This window comes from Amblyomma mixtum, chromosome 3, assembly GCF_055824585.1.
Source record: "Amblyomma mixtum isolate Tamu chromosome 3, ASM5582458v1, whole genome shotgun sequence".
In the NCBI taxonomy this organism is placed as follows: Eukaryota; Metazoa; Arthropoda; class Arachnida; order Ixodida; family Ixodidae; genus Amblyomma; species Amblyomma mixtum.
In genome coordinates, this window is record NC_143014.1 from 109,089,838 (window position 1) to 109,116,168 (window position 26,331).

General features: G+C 47.1%; 1 protein-coding gene across 4 annotated transcripts in view; it reads right to left on the reverse strand.

Annotated features, from left to right (window-relative positions):
- The window catches only part of LOC149351327 (inactive dipeptidyl peptidase 10-like), a 357,475-nt gene that overhangs the window by 179,620 nt on the left and 151,524 nt on the right, over positions 1–26,331 (reverse strand). For 2 of the 4 annotated variants that reach the window (XM_089580673.1, XM_089580672.1), the window contains exon 1: positions 13,167–13,490. The exons of the other annotated variants lie outside the window; for them this stretch is intronic. In XM_089580673.1, the coding sequence (XP_089436799.1) occupies positions 13,167–13,199 (33 nt within the window). In that variant the 5' untranslated portion in view covers positions 13,200–13,490. Of the gene's footprint in view, positions 1–13,166; positions 13,491–26,331 lie in introns of those variants that run through there. 4 annotated transcript variants of the gene reach the window in all.

The window sequence follows — 26,331 nt, forward strand, 5'->3', positions numbered from 1 at the left end:
GCGGTCAAAGGATGGCACCACCCTGAACGGCGGCGCTGGCATCGAGGCACTCTACGTGTATCTGATGTCATGGTTTTCAGACACCGACTGCCAGGAGAAGTCGAGACTCCCATATGGAAAAATTAGATTTGAAATTGTTCTGCCATGTGTCTCATTGCCACTGCCGGGTATCTGTTTATTTGGGCAAGGCGCTTTCGATTGCTGAAAAAAAGTATACAGCCGATTAAAGTCAGTAGATTGTCCGAATGAGTTGTCTCTGACACCTGTTCTGTATCATTTGTTGTCCACGTGTAGTTTTGCACATTTTTACTTGCGGTGGTTCGTTATTTCTGGGTGTGTAAATAGGGACAGTTAAATGTAGGCTAATGCTTCCAAAAAACCTAACTGAATTGTTTATCTTGTTTGAGAGTTGCACACGTTCGGTAGTTGTACAGTTTTGTAATTTGCATTGTGTGATATTTAATAAACAGTGCTTGGGTGTAAAAGGAGGTCGGTACATTTTCAATTTTTCTCAGGAACTTATTTGTAGCAAAATATGTTTCTAGATTTCTTTCAGTAGTGCAACAATATAATACAACACATCTTTATTTTCCAGAAAGAACTGGATGGTCACTTGAGCTAAAAACTACACAAAAACTTGACGAGGCCCAAGAGGCCATTTGCATGGCAGCAGCACAATGAAAGCAGTGGAAATCTCACTAATAAACAATATTAAATACGGGAACATGACAAACGTAACGGATTAGAACAGTAGTAATTTCAAATAATGTGACCGGCAATCAGCTAAAAGAAACCCTATGTGAGAACAATGAAAATTGTATACGATGCAAGAAGAAGCAAAATACATAGATCATAGGTACACAAAATGAGAATGTAATTGCTTTTTGTTCATGTCCGTTGTATGTCCGTATTTGTTAAGTGTTGCTGGTAGGTTATGGGTTAGTGACTGGCATTTATAAAACGTACGGAAACGAGGAAGAGCCCAAGCATCAGTATTTCTTGCTTCAACGCTAATATTTCGTCGCTCTAAAGATGCGAAAGACGTTAGCAGGTTTATAACTTCTCTGGATGAAAAATAGACTGATTGTAACAAACGAAACTCGTATAGCTTGTCTACACTTATTATATTAAATGATTCATATGCGTCTTTTGTATTTTTTTGTGGTTACAATTTCTGCAATGTAGCGGCTAATTTTTTTCTGTACGACAAAGAGTTTATTTAAACTTGTTTTGGTAGTTGTGCATCGAACTAGACTGCAATACCTGAGCTGCTAGTTAAATAGAGAATGATATATGTTGTTTTATCAATGGTGGAAGTATTCTACGACAACGGGATATAACTTTCTGTAATAGAACAAAGCTTTTTGCGAAGGTAATCAACATGAGTGCCCAAGGTTAGATGTGAGGAAAAGTGTACGCCTAAGGTTTTATGGTGAACAGCAATCTCTATTTCTTGACGCTCAAATGTTATAGTGTGACTTAGTTCAAACAATTTCTTTTTAGCGCGAAATATAATTGCTCTTGTACTGGAATTAACTTGAAGGCAGTTTTATTTAGGTATGTTAAGTTAGCATCATGATATTTCATGGTGATATGCATCGATGGTGGTAAACGACCAGAATTATTTGAGTGAGCTTAGTGGCAACAGCATGTATGATCGTGTCCCAGGACATATTTTCGTGCCAAACAAAACCTAGCGTCGTAAAGTTAGTTTGAAATTCGACCGTAATTGAGTGTGAAGATTGGATTACGCATTATAACGGTATTGTTATAATGGGTTGCTTTTCGCAGGAGGGTGAGCTGTGTGACACCGAGGCGGACCGGGCCACCCCCAACCGCCTCAAGCGTCTTCTTCCATCCCTCAACTTCAAGCAGCCCGGGGCCTGGTCACCTCATCTTGCCAAATGCTTCCCCCGACATGCGCCGTTCTGCGCCGGTTCTGCAGTGTCCCCGCACAAGCCAGGCGTCAGTTGGCGGACAACACGATGGCAGCCCCAGCGGGGGCAAGGGGGGGGGGGGGGGGGAGCGGCAGCCTCGTGGTGCGCGTGCAAACTTCTCGCTAGGCGCCCTGGGCGAGATGTGAGGAGCACGGATCGTGTTTTCCGCCCGAGCCACTCAAGTCGGACAAGGAACACGGCTCGCCATAAGGCGCGTGGCACACGCAGTTCCGAGAAGCCGGGCAAGGACGTCGGGCGCATCCGACGCAGCTGGGCCACCGTGCTACGCAGTGGGCTCACGTGCTCTCGCCCAAGCAGCCCTACATGCCCGGAACCAGGAGCGAGGCGGCGCCAGAAAGAAATATCTCCGCGTGGCGGGAATGGGTGGGCTGTGCTTGCGCAGCGGTTTGCACGCGCCTGCACGGGCACTGCGTGCGCGTCGGCAGGAGCAACCTCCGCAGCGCATTCATCCACGAAGGCCTACATGGACTGCACGGCGGCCAGATGGAACTCGGAAAACAAGCGGTCACCCGTTTCAAAACAAGCCTAACAAGCGGTGCGGATCCTTCAAAAAAAAGACGGAGTAAGCGTCTACTTGAGGCGAAACAATTTATTCAAAGTGCCTGTCACTTTTTTTTTTTTTGAGAAAGTAGTCTTTAAACTTGGAACGCACATGCACGTTAGCCAGAATTGAGGTGAAGACAGTGAAAAAGATTGGGTACAAGTCGAGCCCTTAGTTTTGGGGGTTTTTTTAATGCCAGGGATAAAATCGGACGCAATTTTTTGAGTTCGAAATTAGGATACGAACCGGGATCTCCAAAACACACATCCAGAGGCTGGGTTTTTCGGCTTATTATTTTTGACAGAGAAAATAACTTTATTAGCGCTAGTTTTCCTGCGAGACACTGACGAGTGTCTTGTAGCCCGTTACTTTCATAATCAATCTGTAATTCGCAGGTTTTATCAAAAAGGCGCTTACCAAATAGGAATTTCTGTTCACTCATTTGGTGGAACTATTTCAACGAGTATATTACCCTCAACATGAGCGACAATTGTGCGTCGGTGCTGAACCTGCCCGCCTAAAAATGTGTGTGTGTGTGTGTGTGTGTTTGTGTGTGTGTGTGTGTGTGTGTGTGCGTGTGTGTGTGTGTGTGTGTGTGTGTGTGTGTGTGTGTGTGTGTGTGTGTGTGTGTGTGTGTGTGTGTGTGTGTGTGTGTGTGTGTGTGTGTGTGTGTGTGTTTACGGCACAGCTGCCATCTGAACCCTCAAACAGCACTGGAGCACCACGTCATTAGTGTCGATAGCACTTCATAAAATGATGCCAATGAAAATCAGGTCATTACCTGTCTTCAGGCGGCCCTCCTTTGGCACGCATTTCTCGAACTTATAACTTGCGGTGAACGCGGATAGCAAGCTTACAAAATGCTTAAAAGGTTTAAAAGTTATCTGAAAACAAGACTCTGGATTTTGTTCGAGATATTCGCTAGTTCCTGTGGAGTGGGCTCGGGATTTTGCGCTGACAAATTCTGAAGAAACCTTTCAGGGAGAAATAAGTTTTCGCCCAGGATTAAATAGCTCTATATGACGCCTCTTCATGGCGTAAAAGAAAGGATAAAATCGAGCTTTGGCCGAAAACGAAGGGTACGGGGCATAAGACACAAGAGTGCCCCCTGTCGTTCCAGCACGCAGGAACTCACGGATAGCGCTCTAACCACAACCATATGGCACTCTTGTAAGTGCGAAATAAAGTATTGAGACAAAATATGAATCAAGAGACGCGACGCGACGCGGCTCAATTACAAGGTATGTTACCAAAAGGCAGCCGAAACTTTTGCCATTTGAAGGCGTCTGACAGGTGGAAAGCGTCGCTGAAGGTGCATAGCCCAGACCATTTTCATTCAGACTACGTGCGTGTGGATTCATCCATGCCTTACTCGCCAAGTGCACGCCCATAGAAATCTATTATATAACCGTCAGGATAATTTGTGTCTTACCGCTAGATTTTCCCACGGATTAGAGTCTTTGTCCGGAAAATCAAGGTCTTGCGGAGATAGAGACCGGGGCGAGGCGAAACCCGCGGCCACCGAAACGTCGAAGAAAAATGGCCCTCGCCGGCAGCGAACAGGGCGGAAGAAATTTCTGCTGCCCCTCCCAGAGCCCCGCGGCATCACTTTTAATTTCCGCTAAGCCGCTGTCTCATCAATTATAGGAACACGTATGTCGTATTTCCGAAATCACCCAATTAGCTTTATCCCCCGGCACATGTACTGCCGCCGGGAGGGAAACAGCCGATTCGGCCTGCCACGGCCTCGCCCTCATCCCGGCGTGCTTCTTTTTGTGCGCGAAGAACCCGATGACCTATTAATCGCCCCGACCGAGCCGCGGTCAAGAACAAAACAGGAAAAAAAGGGGAAAAAAGGAAGGAGCGGGACGAAGCAAGATGACGTACGCCCACGGCCGAGGACGGCGCTGTCTCGTCCGTGTTTCATTAATTCCTGCGGGCCCGTCCGCGTGCACGAAAGCCGCGTAGCGCCGCTCATCCGGCGTAATTTGGCAAATGCGTTCACCTAGCGTGAAATGTGGTGCCGCTCCAAAATGACCGGGCTCTGTGACGTGCGCGGGGTTTTCACACGATACCCGCCGCGTTTGGCGCTCGGCGCCTTCTTTTCTCTCGCCCTCCTCTCGCTCTCTTTTTTCTTCCCCTTTGGCTAGGCGTTCTCCTTCACCGTGTGTTCAAGCTCCGTGCCGGGCAGCTTTCTTTTGTCCGCTGGCGGCTCCAAAGCGCGCTGTTCGTGGGACAGGCCGGCAGAAAGACCTGCTGAGCAAACTTTGCGGTGGAGCTCGGGTTCCGACGCGTACAGGAACAGCGAAGAAAGCCGAAATCGTGTGTAGGATGTGCGTAGGGCGCGTGCCCACAAGCAGGAATAATTGATTGCGAGCGCGGAACGACGGTGCGATAAGCACATAGTACAGGCCGAAGAGCGATGAGAGAGCAAAAAAACAGTGGCAGCATCGGCCGGTGGGAATTTCATAAGAAATACAAAATGTGCGTTGCACTCATATATTTCACAGTGCTCGAGCCCTGTCCTGTGTTATCCCGCTAGGTGTCCTTTATCTGAAGACAGATTAGGCGGATGTTTTTTTTTATTTACCGCGTGCAGGGAGCTGCATTGCCCGATTCACAGACCTACAGGGCGTTGATGATATTCCCTGGACAAATGCCGAGGTGTTAACGGACCAGCAGGAAGTATTGGTGCATTTTGTACTCGCCGACTGTTGCGCATTGACCGGCGAAGTGTTTCGGAGTAGTCGCATCTGTAGACAAATATTCTGAGCACATACAGTAGAAGCTGCTAGATCGAAATGCATCTACCTAGTGACGCTTGAGCTCCGATTTCGACGCGCCAGCATGCGGCGTCAACTCTGCATTTAGAACGTCAGATATTTTGGAGTGCTTTTGCATATTCACAGTGAAAACCTGTGCTCAGAAAAGCAAGTGAGAAGTACCATCGCTGAATCATAGCTAGTATTTACTTCAATCCGTGACGCGTAAATAGGCTCATAGGCAATAAATGGCGCAGTTCCTGCAGGACTCAGTTATGCCCTTGACTTCCTGTTAGTTTATTTATTTTTTGTCGGTCCGTACGATAACATGGTTTCAAGTAGGCTTTCCGAACCACGCGTCGGAAACTGTCGTACTCTGTGATTTAAGGGCTGACGCTTCCTTTTCATAAATAATATACAGCAAAAAAAGTAAACGAGCAAAATGAAAACATCCCACCCCACCCGGAAACGGCGTCCTTGTAACGACAGTGCAACCGTCGGCTTGTTATTGGAAATTGTTGGCTGCCGCTCGCCAGCTAAAAGCAGAAATGCGCCAATGGTTCCCCGGGGGGGAAGTAAGCGTTTGTCGAACGCACGCTGCTCTTTTGGAGTAGTACTTTTTTTTCTCACTCTGCAACAGTCGGCGCGCACTCTCAGGGGGGAAGTGTCGCTGCTCCTGGAGAGTGTGCTCGATTGCGAGAGCGCACCTGCGCTCCGACAAGAGTCTGGTATGTGTGACGAATACTTGTTCTCCCGTGAGGGAGTCGCCGGGAGTTTTCTTTTTTTTTAAAACTCTCAGGCCTTCGTAGCCGAGAGTCAGCAGCTGCCGCTTTTAGGCGAGCGTGTTTCTAGGTTGCCCGTTATCGTTTCTGTTCCTTTTCATTCGTAGGACGTACGAAAGCTGTGCTTTTCATGTTGTCTCGCGTGGCTCTTGATTAGTGCCGTTGGCTGCAAGACGCTATTTAAAGAAACTTGATCAAAGCCCAAGTATGAGTCAACTATAAAAAAAAAGGAAAAGAAAACGAGGGTACAATTCAGAGATTTTTCCCGAGGCAAACATTAGTCTAGAATTCACGAGCAAAATACGTTCATAGGCATGATTTTATTATCTCAGAGATAAGTATAAGCGGTGTGCTACGTGAATTTAATCCCATATTTTAGGGTAGTGGCGCATTAGGAGCATCTTTATTCCTTGATCAGCAAGCTAAGTAGTTGAACACACACATGCACACGCACGCACGCACGCACGCACGCACGCACGCACACACACACACACACACACACACACACACACACACACACACACACACACACGCACGCACGCACGCACGCACGCACGCACACACACACGCGCACGCACGCGCACACACACACACATGCACGCGCGCACACACGCAAACACACACACACACATGCACGCACGCACGCACACACACACGCACACACACACATGCACGCGCGCACACACGCAAACACACACACACACACACATGCACGCACACACGCACACACACACACACACGCACACACACAACACAGATAGAGAGAGAGAAAAAAAGGTTGTTTCTGCCCTCTGCCGCAGAGAACAAGTGAAAGCGATAGCTGTAACACTTCCTCCCCCCTCCCCTTCGTTAAGAAAGCTCTCTCCCGGGCCCACATATCGGTGGGCACCTCTACCACATAACAACAAAAAAGCACCTGCTCGCTACCAGCAGATTCCCACAGGCCAGTAGATGATCATATATGATCCCCAATTTCTGACATCAATGAGTGCTCAATTACAACACACATTCTACTGTTACTGCTACTAACAATACTACTCCCACGACAACTTCGTGTGCTCTGTAAAACCTCCCCGGTGGGCCTATCTATGTTGATGTCTAATATGATCATTTGGTAAGGAGACCTTCAATCAAAGCGTTAATAAAATATGGCATAGCGCTCTATTTTTGCCGCGTTTTGTAGTAATGCGTTTCTTATTTTCCTTATGTCTGCGCTCTCTCGTTGCTCACTTGACAGTTTCTCTGTAATATGCCCTGCGGGAGATGAGTGTACTTGAAAGCAACAAAATCAGCAGTTTCTTTTTTTCTCCTTCGATAGTCTTTTCTTGCTGTGAGCAAGCATCAACGAAAACAAACTCGCCCAGTTTTCTGCTCTGCTGATTCAAAAAAAAAAAAATGGGCGTGAAAACTGAAATGTTTATGGCATGAAAGGGGACATGGAATGTCTGGCGGGGCACATTTCCGTAGGCAGCTCAAGTTTGCCAAGCAGCAGTCACTATTAGCAGCCGCAATCTCGCGCACGCCGAAGTACGCGCGCTTGGCTCAGTGTGGAAATATATATATATATATATATATATATATATATATATATATATATATATATATATATATATATATATATATATATATATATATATATATATATATTCAGTAATATTCTAAATCGAACAGCACAAAATAAATAAATTAATTAAAAATCCCCTGTGCCCCCTTGGTTTCTGTGGCTGTTAGCTTCTCTCATATTTATAACGAGCCCCTCATTGCCCTTCCCTTGTTTGCTTAATTGCTTAGCGAGGGCCTCGGTTCTGGCAGCCTTGACGCCATAGGAAGCATAAGAGGGTTCTCACACAGCTTCCACCCTCGCGCTTCGATGACGTTCTACGTCACATCAGCGGTAACTCAGGACATGCGACGTCCGCCGCTTAAGAACGTGGGTGGCGCTGATGAACACTCTGAAGGTTAGGTTATTTGTAAACATAAATACCCCCGAAAGCAGAAGATTTGACAGTCGTCGCCGTAGCTCAGCGGTAGAGCACCGGACGCGTAATTCGGAGGTCGTGGGTTCGGATCCCACCGGCGGCATGTGGTTGTTTTTTCTTCTGCTTTTCTAATCAAGCGATAACATGTTCAGTAATGTTCTAAATCGAACCACAGCACAAAATAAATAAATCAATTAAAAATCCCCTGTGCCCCCTTGGTTTCTGTGGCTGTTAGCTTCTCTCATATTTATAACGAGCCCCTCATTTCCCTCATATATATATATATATATATATATATATATATATATATATATATATATATATATATATATATATATATATATATATATATATATATATATATATAAAGTAAAGCGCAATGTTTTACTTTGAAATCCTCCATTATTTTAGTCGAAGCTAGTAACCTATAGTTCCATAGGCTAGAATGCTGTTATTCAATCTGAATTAAAGAAGCAGTTAATTTAAAAAATAAAATGTGCTCCTTGGTCCACTAGGTGACAGCCAAAAGCACTACTTCAGTTTTACTCGCTCGGAAGGAAGCGGCATGCTTTCGAAGCCTGCTCACGTTTAGTGCGGCACACTGATTATACAGCCTTCCAGAAGGAATAACTGCACGCAGCGCGGGTTTTTTAACAACAGACGTCATGAGCAGCCCAATGTATATTTCAAGAATTATCAGGGTCACGAAAAAAAAAATAACCGTGATGTCCACACTTCCCATGAATAGGAAACTAAAAAAAAAACTGGAGCAGTGCTTTTTCACCACTTTGAGAACATTTCAATGCGCTCCTGCCTAAATCTCCGCATTAAGACAGGCTGTATTCTTGTTTTTGCTGTGAAACCTAAATACGCTTTTGAAAACAGAAAGTGGTCGCCTTCGAGGATCCTAATTTACGCCAAGAACTCTGAATATTTCACACCTTAACACTCCCGTTCTAATGTTCGGATCATGAACTGTTTGAGCTCAGCAAGGTTCGTGTTTAGTCGATGCTTCGTCCGTCTGAATGTTTTATCTTTTAATTCAGTTTGACGCGCACTACATGCATCAATTATTAAGTCCGCGGGGTCCTTGTTTATTAGTGCTATGCGTTTATCTAGCCAGTTTCGGGCTGAGTTATATCGCGAACAAAATGCGTATTTTAAGTTACAAAAGAATTATCCTCTGCGTGTTCATGTTTATAGTCGTATGCAAAAACAGAATAATAAGGGTCACGTACGTTACACGACAAATTTCATTCGTATGCATGCTAACCACGCCCATTTTTCCAAATTACGATGTGCACAGTTTTCTTCTTTACATTCCGGCTCTTTGCACCATAAAAAGTGCAGTTCTTTTTTTTTTTCACTGTCCATACAAAAGTATTATTTATATTTTCCTTCTTTTATTCGCCGGTCATACAGGAGGCTTCCTATACCGTCTCGGTATCCATCGTTTTTCACCAACGCATGATGCTAAGGAACGCTTTCAACCTCTCCAGGGCGTGCCTTTCTTTAGGAGATCGTACCTTTATTTGATTCATGCGCTCTTTGATTTCACACAGCGCTTAGGCGAACGAAATATAATGTAGTCCTTGTTGAACAACCGCACTTGTCAGTGCAGTTATTTGTCTGCCACATACGTGACGAAAAGAACAGTGCAGGTAGAAAAATTGGCATTTTGATTTCATTTGATTGATTTCATTTGATTTATTTCCCCAGGCAAGGAGGTACAAGGTTGTGGTAGAAATGAAATAAATGAAAGAGCAAAAAGCTGCAAAGGAGGCAGCTTGACTGGCCCCAGTTACGTTTACAATGGCAGCAGCAGGGCAGGAGGGAAACTTGTTAAACAAAAACGAAAAAGAAGAACGAAAGACCAAAGGCAAATTCATATAACAATATCAAAATAGGCAGAAATGCATGAGAAAAAGATAGGAAAGGAAAATACAAAGTACAACAACAACCTTACTCAATCATGAGCGCAAAAACACTACGTACAGATTTCTTGCGGAACAAATCACGTGAGCACATCGATATTACATCTGGAAAGATCATTCAGTAAGCAGGGCAGTCAGAGGTATAACATTTGCTGACCATGATAAGTACGTAGGTGAGGAACACACCACGTTTTGGGAGCTCGAGTTGTGTAAGAGGCTGTACGTTTTGTGAGATTAGCGACAGAGCTGAGAGCGCGAATACTTTTTACGTCTCTTCTGTAAGTCGACAACACGCTAAGGTTTATTAAGGCAGGCAATTTTAGGGTTCAGAGCGCACTGAAAAGAGGAGCGAAATGAAAGTCGTGAGGCCTATATTGCATGTGACACGATGAGACTTATTGCATATGACACGAAGAGCTGATTGGGTAGTTGACGCGCCAAACGCTGAGCGCCGCCTGCCAAATATTAAAAGTTAAGTGAATTAAAATTAATTCTTCGTCCTTCAGTGCAGGATAAACATTTGCTAGGCGGAAAGCAGTAGCTGATCGAAGAGCGCAGTGCACATTTCATTAGAGCTCGATCGCATTACAAAAGATGGCCCATTCTTGAGCGCGCCCAATGAGAGGTCTGCGCGAGCCTCACGGCTTGAACCTCGTACGCAGCGTTCTCTTCGGCAAGGAGGTAGGCGAACACGGACGCTTTCAGTTATGGCGCACTAAGCTACTGTCTCGGGTTACCTAGGATAAAATTCGTTGTGCTGCTGTCGCTGCAAAAGCTTTGTCCGACATTTCGCAGAGTAGAGCATACACGAGAGAAGCCGTTTATTTGGACCGATACGAATTCTCCGCCACGACGTGCGGCGACGCGAGCGGCGGGGACTACGTCCGGGAACGATGGAATTCCATATGACTCCCCGCGACAGCCCCGGCGCAAGCAGGGGGTAGGGAAGCGAAAATAGCGTAAAAGCGAGGCCACGTGTTTGACGAGTGGCTAGGAACGAAAGATTCCTAATGTCACCGGAGGAAAGAAAAACCCACTCCGGGAGAAACTCCTAGAATAGCGCAGTCGCGGTGCTGACACGTACAACCGCGCTGAAGCGACAGTTTGCGGAGATGAGCGCTCTTCCGAGAAAAGGCCGACGGTGAGTGCCGGCGGCACAAAACGACAGGGCAGCCCAGGGTGGCGTCCGGCCTTTGTGAAAGCGTTGGCATATTTAGCAACCATAGAGTGCGCGTAAGCTAAGTGGGTGGGCTCTCACTCGGCCCTACGCTCTGTATGGCGCACGTACGCGCGTGAATCTCTGGGCCGGCGAGCAGGTAAGAAGCGCCGCCGCGCTGCAATTGTACCCAGTCCACGAATATCCCGGCCATGCTGAAAGCGTAATGAGAAGCGGCAGATGCGACAGCAGCTGTCACGAGTCAGCGATTCGCGGAGCTTCTCTCGCGAGGAGCGCAAATACGACGAGCACAAATACCGTCGAGACGCGGGCGTTTTTCTCAGTGTTGCAACACAGCTTAGCTGACTACGGCCAGCTATGAGAGCCGACCTCTGCTGGCGGGTGCTGGCCGTTTCGCCTTCAGTCCGCGTTTATCTTGGATCGAAGCCCCCACCACGAAGGCTAGCAGTCCCCTATTAGTGCCTCCATAAAGAGGCTCCTTCCGAACGGGAGCTTGCATCTATGCCATAAATCCCCGGCGTGTAAACGTTTCATTAAACTCCGTTAGCCTGCGAGCGTAACGCAGTTTTAGCGCCAGTTATACTATACGGGAAAAGACGCGTGCTACAATTATTTCTTTTTGCTTGCTTTTGCTTACCTTCTAACGTTCTGGAACACCAAAACTCCCTCATCGCATGCAAAAATCTTCTTTCACATATCCATTACAGCGTTGCTTCCACTCTTCCCATGCGCAGCCAGCGCAGCGAAGCTATATACGGCATACTTGCGCTGCCACTGGTTCAGCCCTCTCGGAAGGCATGGCCTTTACATCTGGGGGCAGATTTAAAGCACCGGCTTATATTACTTCACCGAATGGGGTATGCTGTCCTCGGAGCGCGCATCTCATAAACGATTATGTGAGAACATCCTGCTTATAGCATACAGTCTGCCAATTTACGGTTTTAACGTTAATCAGAAAACACTCGCTAATGAGACCATTTTTTATTACGTAGTAAAATCTGAACGTGCGGAGTTTTACCTGAGCGGGCCAATAAGACAGCGTCGTTGTAATTACAGTTCTGTCAACCTTCACGTCAATGAAAAAGACTATTATTACTGGCCCGCTTCTTGTCGCGTTGCGGACGCTAACGGTTTTAAAAGTCTGAATGCAGCTGGCTTGTTGCCACAGCCGTCTGGCGCGCCTGGAGAGGAAGAGAGAAAGTCAGAGGGGGAAAAAGCGACAGGAGCAAACACAAGCTTAGATCTGAAACTCAACTGAGAAGATCGTAATGTGTCTAAAAGCAGACAACATCACCGCAGAATTTCAAAAAATAAAAAACGGTGCCTGAGAAAAATGCACTGTTGGTGTTCGCTTACAAGGCGCCTTAAGACGCATTTTATATATCCGGTGCAAACGAAGCGGTCGCACATGGTTGCGTGCCAGGTGCTGTACCAAATCTTAAAAAGGCAGCAAGCAAATACAAGAAAAGTAACGCTATGACCTTGCGCAACAACCAAATTGACGAGGGGCAATCCTGCCACTGCTCCCACATCGTGAGCTTTGACGCCCGCACGTCAAACGATGAATGAAAAGCTCGCACTCTCCAATAAAAGGCAAAAGACAACACCAAAATGACAGCCTCCAATCGGGGGGCCTTGTGCAAGGAATGCTTTCACATGCGTTGCGCTTTGCGGTGTCACCACACAAAGTGTCCACCTCACTGCTCAGACGCGTTTACTTACACCTCGCTTACGTTAAGGCGTTCAGCAGCGATATATGGGTCATCAGCCACGTGAGAAAGGCCGCGCCAGCGTAAATCGCATTTTCCCTCGCAACAAACTCGGAATCTGAACACCCGCAGCGCGAGTGAGGCGCTATAACCACTGGCGACAGCCACCGGCAGCATCAGCAGCACGCTCATCCCATGCAGTCGCGGTGGGCGCGAGACAGTGCGACTAGCCGCGCTGCTGCGTCGGCCGCGCGGACTGCTCCGGCACATGGTCTCGCCACCGGAGTCGCGAGACCAGGGCCCGTGGCGCGCGCGCGTGATTACCTCGTCGTCATAGATGGGGTACGGGTCCGCCATGGACGCGTGACAGCGGGCAAGCGGCGGCGGTGTCGAGAGCGGCGGCTCGGCGGCGAGGTCTGCGACGTGGACGAGCCGCGCACGCTGCTGCGGCGCTCACATAGTGGTGGCGCGGGATTGTCGGAAGACGGGCGACAGCTGGGGGGCCCCCATGGGCGTCCCTCGTGCTCGGGACGGAGGGGTCGTCACACGGTCGGTGGCGCCCAGCGCGGGCCCCACCACGAGCGGAGTTCGGCGGCTCCCGCCATGGGCGACCCGGGTCCGGACAGCGACATTTTCGAGGGCCGCGCGGGGGAGAGCGCTCCCCCCTTGCGCGCGCCTGCGCAGACAGAGCGCCGGGATCGATGGAAATGCGCGCGGGATGGAATGCGCCCCTTTCTCCCCTGGACCGGCTGGACCACGATGCTCCCGGCAGCGCATCGCCCGCGGCTATTTTAGGAGGCCCGTCAGGACGTCGCGAAAGAAAGAAAGCGCGCGCTTGTCTTGAAGCCGCGCCCCGCAGGGATTCTTTGTTTGCGGCCCGTTTCGCTTCGTTTATGGCCGGCCGATGCCCAGCGCGCGCCCGGGCCCCCTGTTTATCTGCTTACGGAGAGCGGCGGCGCGCGCTCGATGGACTCCAGGGGCTTCTGAGACGGCGAGAAGCCCCGGCTTTACGACCGCACTGCGGCCACCGCCGCCGGGGCTTCCCTGGCCGCCGCCTGCACTGGGTGAACCGGGCAGAACGGCGCTGTCCCGACGGCGATGCTTCGCTCTACTTTATGTGTCCGGTCCACCAACATGTACCTTGCTGAGAATAGCAAGAAGCACTTATTTATAGACAGTCACCAGCAAAATAATAAAAAAAAGAGCAGTAGCGAAATTTCTGGCGTTGTGTCCAATTCTTGTGTGACGAAGTTTCCAGATTTGTGTTCATGTATGCGGCAGAAGGAAACAGCACCTTGAGCCAGAAGTAATCTATGGTGTCGATGATATACGTCCCGTCAGCGGAGAGCTGACACAACGCGGCCTGTTCCCTCCCAAACGACGATCACAAAACAAGGCTCCTCCTGTTGCACGAGAAGCTGTGGTATGCTGTGTGCTGTGTGGTGTAGAGTGGAGTAAGCGTCACATATTAGTATACGAAGGAATCAAGGGGCAACGTAATTTTTTTAACCTTGAAACCGCTTCTCTCTGTAATAATTGCACATTAGTAAAACCTTCCCTTGCGAAGCCTGCCAAACTTAGCTGAGGTACTTACTGCCCTCACTTATTAATAATTGCTAGAAAAGCAGCCAATGAGCGTTTAAGCAACCCTTGCTTACGCCGCATGGGTGCTGTCATGCACGTCTTTTTCCCGGGAAAAGCATCGAGCCACTGCTCTGCTGTCGGAAACGGTGCTGTATACGCTTTAATCAAGGAACGCTTGGGAGACATGTGCTTTAGGTTAGCTTGTATTCCGTTTTCTACATTTACATTCAAATTTAGCGACGAAAAAAGTCATGACAGTTGCTGTCCTGACTGACCTGTAATGCGTCTATTAAACTGACTAAAAATGCCTTATTATAATCATACGCTTTACTTTTTTTTTCAGTGTAGTAAATCATTAAATGCGTTCTGTAAACGAAGCAGCTCCTTCCTGTGTAAGCAGCGGATCGGTAGAAACTTCGCTGGCCATTTTTTTTTGGCGAATGCTGGTCTGAACCACGAATTCATTTCCGTCGCATTTTTTCAGTTTGTGGAACATGACACGTGAATAAGAATATTCTGGTTGTGAACCACGACATATAGTTGCGCTGAAACAAGCGCGAAATGATTTATTTCAGTAAGGCTTAAGAACAACAAGAAAAGCACAAAAATAAAAAAATCGACACAAGATGGCCGTTTGGGGCGATGAGCCCGAAATAATAAGCTGCTCATGTTTCCATGTCTAACGAGAGTGCACAAGAAAGAAAAGAACTCAATACAAGGTGGTTTAACAGAAGAAAGACGGCCTTTGTGTTGTATATCAGGGCATTCTTTAGGGGTGGCAATCTGGTTCACTTAGACGTGCTATTTTCAGTACGCTCAAGGCTCAATTATTAATTTCAAAATTTTTAATAATATCCGCCATACCAGGCGTTCGGCAGAAAAACGAGCCACCGGTTGCATAAAAAAAAATTACTTTAGTCGGCTTAACATATACCTTTACCTCTCTATTCCGAGCAACGCAGGTTCAACGCCTCTCTCAGCAGAAAAAAAAAGGCTACATCTACTCATTATTTCAGCTCCATCCCATCAATATCAAAAAAAGTAAAAATAAAGGCAGTTATAACTTGCTACATGCGGTACTTTGGCGCAGTTTCAGAACTAGGAGTATCACGTTGCACACGATTCGTTCTGCGTCGGTGAACGTGTGCACGTGAGAGCGTTTCATAGCGTACTTTATAAAAAGTAGTAGCTCTTTGTCAGCCGATGAACGCATAAAACAAATGTCCTGCTTTTGTGCATTGTGCTTCTACTGATGATCCGCATTCAGAATAGCGCTTCCGCAACATGGATAGAAACGCGGTATGTTTGCTTTTTTTGGCATGAAAAGGTTTTTAACCTAGCAAATTGCATAGCAGCTGTCAACCTGACTTTTTTTACTCTTTTTTTTTCTTTTGAAGTGTTGTTTCAGATGGAGAAATGTTGTTACATTGCGAAGCACCTGAATTTTGCCCTTGAGGTCATCTGGCAGAAAATGCCGCCGACCTCCAGTGAAAACTTCTTCGCTGCATGAATGAGTGGCTCACACCGACTAGAACGGCTACACGTGTTCCCATCATAACCACTATCCCCCTCTAAGCTTTTGGGCTCGCAAGAGTAGCACGCACCCGCCGAAAGAATTGTTACTTCCTTTGAAGAGCTCATTCTAACCGCAGTGCTGCTCGACCATTTGCGCATCCAGCTCTACATATGTGCTGTGGATCCTCTGTGTGGAACTCGCATTGTGTTGCGTGTGTTCTCATATAGTGCAGGTAATGTACTATGAAATTATTATTGTATCGTCTTTGCCAAAAGTAAACAAGCTGCGTGGCTTGCTTCTCAGTCGCATATTAGATCAGTAATGACGCCCCTTAAGCTCTAAATCAAAGATGGTAGACTATGGAATCATGTTGTTTGGAAAATGATGTACCATCGATGGTAGAATTGCAATAAATCTGGTCCTATGAACTACAACACATTTTTTCTTGACATTTTCTTTCGCTACACACCGGCTAGTTACTGGGCGCACCCAAACTATTGCCGTACAGCCACCTTGATCCCAACGCTGCCACCCGGAGAGAAGCGGCGCCAGACCAGTCTTTTACGCAGATTACGACTGGCCGTCTCATTTACGCCGCGGTACGGGCTCCCGGTCCGCCGTACGGACCCTCCAGGCTGTGATTTGTGCCAGCTCCCTGAATCAGTGGACCATGCATCCTGCGGCTGCCCCAAATGCACGCGTGAACGGGGTACGTTAGCCACTGCCTTGACCCGTCCATCTCGCAACCGGCTGCTAACTGAGGACGTCATACTATCCCCGCGACCGGACTCTAAATCCGCCTGCCAAGCTACCCGGACCTTACTCAGTTTTTTACGCAGCAAGAGATTCCACTACCCGCAAAGAACAGGCTCGCAGGTAGCCAGTCTGCATTACAGATAGTTATTTTAAACCCTGCAAGAGATACGTCGGTGCAGTCTGTGCAAGTGGATTGTACGCCAAGGCGGACATTATGTACGTGAAAAAGATCAGTGATTAAACGATCAATCCACTAAAATTAACTAATAAATGTTTACTGTTCATTTTAGGGGCCAACATTATATCAAGAAATTGCATGCCGTCAACATAAAAGCTGAGTCCAGTTTTAAATTATCTTTATCGGCAATGTAGTTCAAATATTTAACGTCAAAAATACGAATTTTTAGCGGAGAAAGTTGGCTACCCGCAATGAGCATTTTTAAAATGGCGTTGTTCCCATTTCTATGCAGCAAATACAGAAGCAGTACAGCAAATACGGAATACGGAAAAACAGCTTCACAAAGGGCACTGGATTATCCAAGTTGAGTTCCAGAGATGCTTCAAACAGTGGGAAAAAAAGACTTGACAAGTGCATCGCATCTATATATATATATATATATATATATATATGAAAGAAGCCAACAGCCACAGAAACCAAGGGGCACAGGGGATTTTTAATTTATTTATTTATATTGTGGTGTTGATCAATTTAGAATATTACTGAACATGTTATCGCTTAAAGCTAATTGATTAGAAAAGCAGAAGAAAAAACAACCACTGCCGCCGGTGGGATCCGAACCCACGACCTCCGAATTACGCGTCCGGTGCTCTACCTCTGAGCTACGGCGACGGCTGTCAAATCTTCTGCTTTCGGGGGTATTTATGTTTACAAGTAACCTAACCTTGAGAGTGTTCATCAGCGCCACCCACGTTCATAAGCGGCGGACGTAGAACGTCCTGAGTTACCGCAGGTGTGACGTAGAACGTCATCGAACGGAGAGGGTGGAAGCTGCGTGAGAACCCTCTTATGCTTCCTATGGCGTCAAGGCTGCCAGAACCGAGGCCCTCGCTAAGCAATTAAGCAAACAAGCGAAGGGGAATGAGGGGCTCGTTATAAATATGAAAGAAGCCAACAGCCACAGAAACCAAGGGGCACAGGGGATTTTTAATTTATTTATTTATATTGTGGTGTTGATCAATTTAGAATATTACTGAACATGTTATCGCTTAAAGCTAATTGATTAGAAAAGCAGAAGAAAAAACAACCACTGCCGCCGGTGGGATCCGAACCCACGACCTCCGAATTACGCGTCCGGTGCTCTACCTCTGAGCTACGGCGACGGCTGTCAAATCTTCTGCTTTCGGGGGTATTTATGTTTACAAGTAACCTAACCTTGAGAGTGTTCATCAGCGCCACCCACGTTCATAAGCGGCGGACGTAGAACGTCCTGAGTTACTGCAGGTGTGACGTAGAACGTCATCGAACGGAGAGGGTGGAAGCTGCGTGAGAACCCTCTTATGCTTCCTATGGCGTCAAGGCTGCCAGAACCGAGGCCCTCGCTAAGCAATTAAGCAAACAAGCGAAGGGGAATGAGGGGCTCGTTATAAATATGAAAGAAGCCAACAGCCACAGAAACCAAGGGGCACAGGGGATTTTTAATTTATTTATTTATATTGTGGTGTTGATCAATTTAGAATATTACTGAACATGTTATCGCTTAAAGCTAATTGATTAGAAAAGCAGAAGAAAAAACAACCACTGCCGCCGGTGGGATCCGAACCCACGACCTCCGAATTACGCGTCCGGTGCTCTACCTCTGAGCTACGGCGACGGCTGTCAAATCTTCTGCTTTCGGGGGTATTTATGTTTACAAGTAACCTAACCTTGAGAGTGTTCATCAGCGCCACCCACGTTCATAAGCGGCGGACGTAGAACGTCCTGAGTTACCGCAGGTGTGACGTAGAACGTCATCGAACGGAGAGGGTGGAAGCTGCGTGAGAACCCTCTTATGCTTCCAATGGCGTCAAGGCTGCCAGAACCGAGGCCCTCGCTAAGCAATTAAGCAAACAAGCGAAGGGGAATGAGGGGCTCGTTATAAATATGAAAGAAGCCAACAGCCACAGAAACCAAGGGGCACAGGGGATTTTTAATTTATTTATTTATATTGTGGTGTTGATCAATTTAGAATATTACTGAACATGTTATCGCTTAAAGCTAATTGATTAGAAAAGCAGAAGAAAAAACAACCACTGCCGCCGGTGGGATCCGAACCCACGACCTCCGAATTACGCGTCCGGTGCTCTACCTCTGAGCTACGGCGACGGCTGTCAAATCTTCTGCTTTCGGGGGTATTTATGTTTACAAGTAACCTAACCTTGAGAGTGTTCATCAGCGCCACCCACGTTCATAAGCGGCGGACGTAGAACGTCCTGAGTTACCGCAGGTGTGACGTAGAACGTCATCGAACGGAGAGGGTGGAAGCTGCGTGAGAACCCTCTTATGCTTCCTATGGCGTCAAGGCTGCCATATATATATATATATATATATATATATATATATATATATATATATATATATATATATGTTTGAGAAAGGGCACGATGAACCAGAAGCTATATGCTTATAAAATAGGCTAGCTCACGTTTAATAACGTAACAAGCCTATACTAACGTTTTTACTCGAGACCGACTGGTCTCAAATCGAAACGTCAGTAACGCCTTGTTATGTTTTTAAGCGCCTGTCACCCCATTTTATATGTGCTTATTTATGCTAAGTATCCGCCGTGGTTTAGGTTTAATCGTAAATGGTGCACCTGATGGATATTCATAGAACGGCTACGCATCGATTTGATTCTAAACACCCGAAAATATCAGCATAAAGGCTGTTCGCTTTCGACTGAGGCCCGATGGATCGTATTGTGCACAGAATGCACAGTGTACATTCGTCGACGAATGAAACGCGATACTTGGAGAGCACGGCTGTTCGCGTATTTGGTGCAGCACGGTGCTTTCCGTGAAGGATTTTAAAGGAAAAAGAGGTGTCAGATAAAAGCTGTGACAGCGTTGTACTAGTTCTTTTCTTTTGAGTGCCTCCCGAAGCATGCGCGCTTCATACGGCAAAAAATTCCTTGAAGGCCATGAGTTTCAATATCCATTGTTATTCGTTGACTGCATAGTGTTTGTGGCACGACATTTCTGGGTGTGAATTTCTATCTTTTGCGTCTGCCCAATACATACTTTAATCGAAGGCCGCTTTTATGCCTGTGGGATGGTACCACTCAGGTGTTCGAGCATCCGGCGCCGTTCAGCAGAGTGAGCTGCTCCATTTTCAAACTCCATACCTACTTCTAATGTTTTCTCTTCGGTGAAATGTGCTCCGTCTAGATTTGCTACAGCTAAACATTGTCCCAGGAAGGAAAAAGCGGGCAGGAAAGCGTGCTTTCCCCTTAGAAAAGCTTGCTGTGCTGAGCATGCTGTCTGTGGTCAAAAACATATTCGATTAATTAAGCTGTCATTGGTTAGAGATAAGCAATGATAAAATTACGTCTCTGTTCAGGCGTAACTGGATCAGCAGCTGAGCTCCTTTGAGTGAAATGGCCTTTAAGTTTGATGCTAAATGGCCTGAATTCATTTAACAAAGTTAATTTATTCAAGGTCTTCTTAAATAGGGAAGCGTGCAGGCGCTGCGTCGGTCATACCAGCACAGCCATTGGGCTCGTTACCAGCGATGACCGCCGAAGGATGGCGCAGAAGTTCACCTTGTCTAGGTGACTGGCTTTCCTGCGAAGCTGAACCGCTCAGCTAACTCAACCGAGCGCTGTCACCTCGTCTTTTTCGTAGTCTTCTTTTTCTATCACCAACCATACCGTATGTAACGTGAAGAACGCCTCATTGACAAGTACGCTGAGCTTCTTTGTTCGAAGGCGACGCAGAAGCCAACCCAGCCAACCATTTGAGGGCTCAAATGTTACTTCTCTTCGTCGTTGCAGTCCATGCGGATGACTTATCAAAAGGCTTCAGCGCTAACAACGAACAAGGATGCAGAGAATTTTTGGCTCTTGAGCCTGAGAATTTTTGGCTCTTTAGCAGAACAGACGTGTTGCTTGGAGAGTATATGGCTTCGTCAATTCAAAACGCGAACCCCATGTGTTGTTACATTTCGAGATTTCACCATTAATCTCATGTGACTTGGAATAATATTTTTCAGAATATAAGGCTGCGCTTGCGGGAAACAGAAGGTTGAAGTGTGAGAACATCATGTTGTCAGACTTGTGCAGCGTGCCGCCGGGAGTCGCCTGCCGTGCTGGAGTAATGTGACCATTGGTCGTGCACTGTCCTTTGTAATAAGCAACATCAAAAAGGTGAACTTGGCCTAATGCTTGATTCTTATCGCGGTCAGTATCTTGGTAAACAATTAGGTGTCGCTGACGCCTATCCATTATTTTTGGAGCGCCTTTCTTCTTCTTTTTGAGCCTGAAATTTAGTTCTTTAATTTCTAGATTTCCTGGCCTAGTGATTACTATGATACAGATTACTTCGGTATCTCCGAAAATGTCCCCTTAAATGTAATGTAAACAGAAAAACTTACATGAAGGTAGGTACACCTCGCAGCCTTCCATTAGTTCTGCTCAGATGGTATAAACTGCCTTGGTCATTAAATACGAAACAAACTTGTCAAGATCAGCTTCACACAATTGCAACTATTATAACACTTCTTGTCCCCGTAAGTACTTTGCTCATCTTTTCACTCGTTTCCCTGAACAAGATGTTAGGAAAATCTATAATCAGAATTTGGGGATCAGTTCGCAAGCTTGACCAGGGTCTGTAATGGTTTGACAAGAGTCTGCTTTTGGCACAGTTGTATTATTGTTGATGTTTTCCGAATTTGTACTTAGCCAAACCTCTAGAGAGCAAGGCTGGCACGATGCTTCAAAAGAAAGTATGGTCGATACCGGTACCCGATACTCAAAATATTGCCGATACCGATACGAGACACACAACTGATATTGATTTCCGATGCAGATACACGATAATGTAACGTCGATACTTCAATACACTACCGAAATATCCAATATTAATAAAAGTGGTGATATTGCCATAAAGCTTTGTAATGTTTATTTATCATGATCAATGCCTCCGGTATGCGGCTTTATCACTTTTTGACGCAAGATGCGACCAGACTTATCTCAAATGATCGCAGCCTGGGGGAACTGATCCTGCATTGTTGCAGACTGTTGCAGTTACTTTGCACGGCGTATCTCGAAGGTTACGTGTCAGCGTTAAATTGAGCACGGCCGAGAGCGGCGGGGATTCTGTTAGACCACCGTAGAGAACGCCTGTTGCTATCGCCGTCGCCAAGTAATTCCGTTCTTAGTGGGCGCAGGTCAGCCCAATAAACACTTTCTTTCGGAAACCCTTTTCGCTGTCTTCCTGACCGCTGGACTGCCGTCGCCACCACGTGACATCTGGTAACGTAAAAAAAAAGAAAACATTAATTTAATATTATTTACACAACACTCCCGATATCATATCGTTCGGGCAGGATGGGCAAAAACTAGGAACAATCAATATTCGTGACGGCAAATAATGCAATTCAATAAAATTTTATGGTTCTAATACAAAAATGAAAGTAAGCAGACTATCAGAAATATAGAATAGAAAGACAGCATTTACACAATCTTCTGAGTGCATCTCGAAAATTTATTTGCATGAGTTGTGCTGTAGCAATACCGCCTTCATGCGTATAAATCATTTGTTGTTGTCTGTTCCACAACGGTGAGCCTATCTCCTATCCTTTCTGTCACCGAGTGAGTAGGAGCGCGACAGATCGTCATCTATATGCCAGACAAAGAGCGTCGGAAGAAAGAAGACTGAATGGGCCAACGCCATTGGCATTGTCTCTTCATAATTATACTCCATCCCCTTTTTTTAGTGTGCTACAGCCTGAGCATGAACCACCTTCTGACTCACAGCAGCCTCAAAATCTGCGACAGTATTTTTGTTTAGTATAGAGTATCCTTAAAATACGCGTTACACTAAAATGTATTTTGGATTCTGATACTCCGATACTTTCATTTTTGGAAAGCGATACCTAATACCGATACTCAAAATGTATCGAAAGATAGTATCGAAGATACATGTATCTCGATATTGCTTATCCTTGCTAAAGAGTTATGACTTACTCTCAAGGGAACCGCAATGACAACTAGTTATTAATCATTGTGTTTTTTTTTCAATAATTGCCAAACGTAAGGCTGCTCTTCAGAGTAAATTACACTTAGAGGACTTCTCCCGCTTTTGGTGCCGCTTGCATCGCACTAGGGAATATTGGCTGCGTGACACAAATAGTTGAAATATTCTTCTGCACTGTCCACATAAAACGTTTAACTTCCCTCAAAACATTCTTGGGCGCGCTCCCAGCGCGAACAGTCATTGCCATCAATCAGTACTTATGGCTGCCGCTTTTTCATTACTGCGTAACTTTAGTTAGCTGTGTCTAAAACAAGTAACATAACGCACACAATATTTCTTATCGCAATTTAACCGCCATTTACGTTGGAACATTTCGCACAATGCCTCATTTGCACACAGGCAGGGTTGACGTTTTAAAAGAATATGTGCAGTTTGGTTAGTCATATCACCATTCAGCGACCTTCGTCATCAAACCAGGACGAGGACTTTTCAACCTCTGTTATCTTGGCATACACCTAGAGAAAACGCAAAACTCCCTGTGATGAGACTATGTTAAGTTTCAGGGCTGTGCACTAATATAGCGCAGCTGTATCCAGCATGGATAGTTCCCTCTCGCGTTGTCGCGAGCCGTCGCACATCCAACAGAAAAGCTTTTCTACCGGTTTGGGCCCGACTTGCTGCGGTGGCACAGTGGTTATGACACTCGGCTGCTGACCCGAAAGACACGGGTTTGAACCCGGCCGCGGAGGTCGAATTTCGATGGAGGCGAAATTCTGGAGGCCGGTGTACTGCGGGATGTCAGTGCACGTTAAAGAATCCCGGGTGGTTGAAATTTCCGGTGCCCTTCACTACGGCGCGCCTCATAGCCTTAGTCACTTTCGGGCGCTAGACCCCAATAAACCAAAACGGTTTGGGCCCAGCGCGGCGACAGCCAAGGAGCTCAATCAAGAGTCAGAAGGAATGCAGTGCGTTCGTCTCGCTCATGCTGTATCAGCGTAATGCCCATCGATCATGCGCCCAATGACCGCAACGATACATCACACCTGTCAAGCTGTTGGGTTCACAAACACATCCAAGGGCGTCGGAAGAGCACGGGCGAAGTGCGACAAGCCACTGATATCAGTGTATACAAGGAAGTTAACGCTGCTCGCATTTATCCTTAAAATGTTGTCTGCTGGCATCAACGCGACGTCTCAGGAAAACTCTGGCATCTACTGGGAAAACACGTCGCCAGTTCAGCGAACTCGATTAGCGTTAATAGCGTCTTCTTGTAACATAAAGTGCCAGCTTCTGCCTTTAAGCAAAAACTGAGGCGATGATTATGTCTAAAAATAAACAGTTCTGAAACGCTCAGTAGTTGAGCCACTCGCCTACTGAGCCGGAGTTGCCGGGTTCGAACCCGATCGCTGCGGACGCATTTCGATGGAGGCGAAACGCAAAAGCGACCTGGTGCTGTGCGACGTCAGTGCACGTTAAAGATCCCCAGGTGGTCGAAATTATTCCGGAGACCTTCACTACGGCACCTCTTGCTCCCTTTCTTATTTCACTCCTCCCTTCCTCCCTTCCCTTACGGCGCGGTGTAGGTGTCCGCCGAGATGTGAGACAATTACTGCGCCATCGCCTTACCTCAAAAAAAAAAAAATCAATTTCTTAAACGCAATAAGATTTAGAACCGCTTTTCAACAAGCGAAGGTCCATGAGCGACCGAATCGGCCAACCAAATCGCCATCCTCCACAGAAATGATTTCGCGGCGGATAAGAAGAGCACGCTGAACAAGAATCTGCAATAGTGTTTTTTGTAGTTCAATACTTTTATTACTTGGCATATCTGCATAATGAATAACTCCGGATTAAATGCGAGGCGCCAGCGAAACCGATGAAGTCAGAACGGCGAAGTTCACAGTTGCTCTCCAAGCGGACGCCGGCCCCTCCGTGGATATAAACACTCCATGATGGAGACGATGGAGATTGGAGCGAGATATCGAGGAACGCACGAAGCAGGTCAGAAAGAAAGGGGCGCTGAGGGGCGCGCAGACGCGCAAGCGTCGCGGATTGAGTGCTGCCACAGCGTGGAGTAGCGAGCAACTTTAACGGCGCGAGAGCCGGCGCGCTCAATTTGAAGGCACCCTCGGAAGCAACTGTATCGACTACGGCCGTGCGGGCCGTAAAAGTAACATCCCACTTGGGTTGCAATGACGGGAAAGAGAGCTGGCTTTATTTTGACAGTGTGTATATGGGTCCCTCGTTGCCAGATGCACAAGGTTGGTTTCACAAGCGCAGACTCTGCTACATCTCCATCACTTTGGGTAGCCTGCCACTCATATCAAACCACTTGTCTGAAAGAACCATCGTACATCAACTTACGGCATGGGCGACCTGTCCTTGAAGAACGTCGTGGGCCCATTGTTGCTGAATGTGGCGTGAATGGGTACAGTGCATTAATATCTGGTGGATTTATTGGTGGGCTGGGATCCAGAACTTTTAATGGTGTGTACGGTAGCGCTCACTCACATGCTGCTGCGCCAGTGTCTTCCAGCGCGATGGAAGTCTCCGCTCGGACTTCTTCCGGTTGATACCACTCTTGCGAAGGCGGAAGATTTCGATTTCTGCGAGATCCCCTGCCATCCTCTCTGACGACATGGTATGAGAGAGGCGCGACCATGCTTTGAGCCTGTGCCTTGGTGTTCCATGAGTGGTTACCCTTGATGCGCACGCAATCGGCAGGACGTGGTGGGGTCAGAACCAGTGGCGGTCCTAAGGGGGGAGGGGGGGGGGGACCGCCCCCCCCCCCCCTCCCAAAAGCCTTTGCACATCTTACTGAACGTACGTTTCTAAGCTCTCACAGGGCGAGATGTGATTTTTGACGTAGAACCGGAAAGCGTTTGCGTCTGAATACGTCAAGTAGTCCCCTACTTTGTACGTTCACCATGTTAGCGCCTGCCTCATTTCGCACAATTCTACATTCTACAGGTCATACGAGTAAAATTCGTACTTATTGTCGAGGTATCGGGGTCCTGCCCTGCCCCCATCGTTGTCTTGCCTTAGCGCCGGCGCGCCGACGTCGGCGGCGGTGCCATTCAGCTGCGGTTGGGGCGGGAGGGAGCCACCCATTCATGTCTTTATCCCGACATGGGCGAGCAGGCGGGCTTGACTTCCCGCTTGCTCATTGCCAGGTAGTGCACGCGTGACATGAACGCTCCGTGGATGCAACCTCGAACGGTACGCGGCTGGGTGCCCCACCCCGGCCGCTCGTGCAGTGTGCCGCACGCGCGGTTAGTTCGAGACAGGACGTTACATACAATTTGTCGTTGTCTGTAAATGATTATGCATACTGGCCGCTCGCGCGCTCTTATTTTTGGACAGAGCCTGGAAATTTGCGCGCGAGGAGCGCGAACTTGATTACTTTTTGTATTTCATAAATTGTGTACAAAGCTTTCCCCT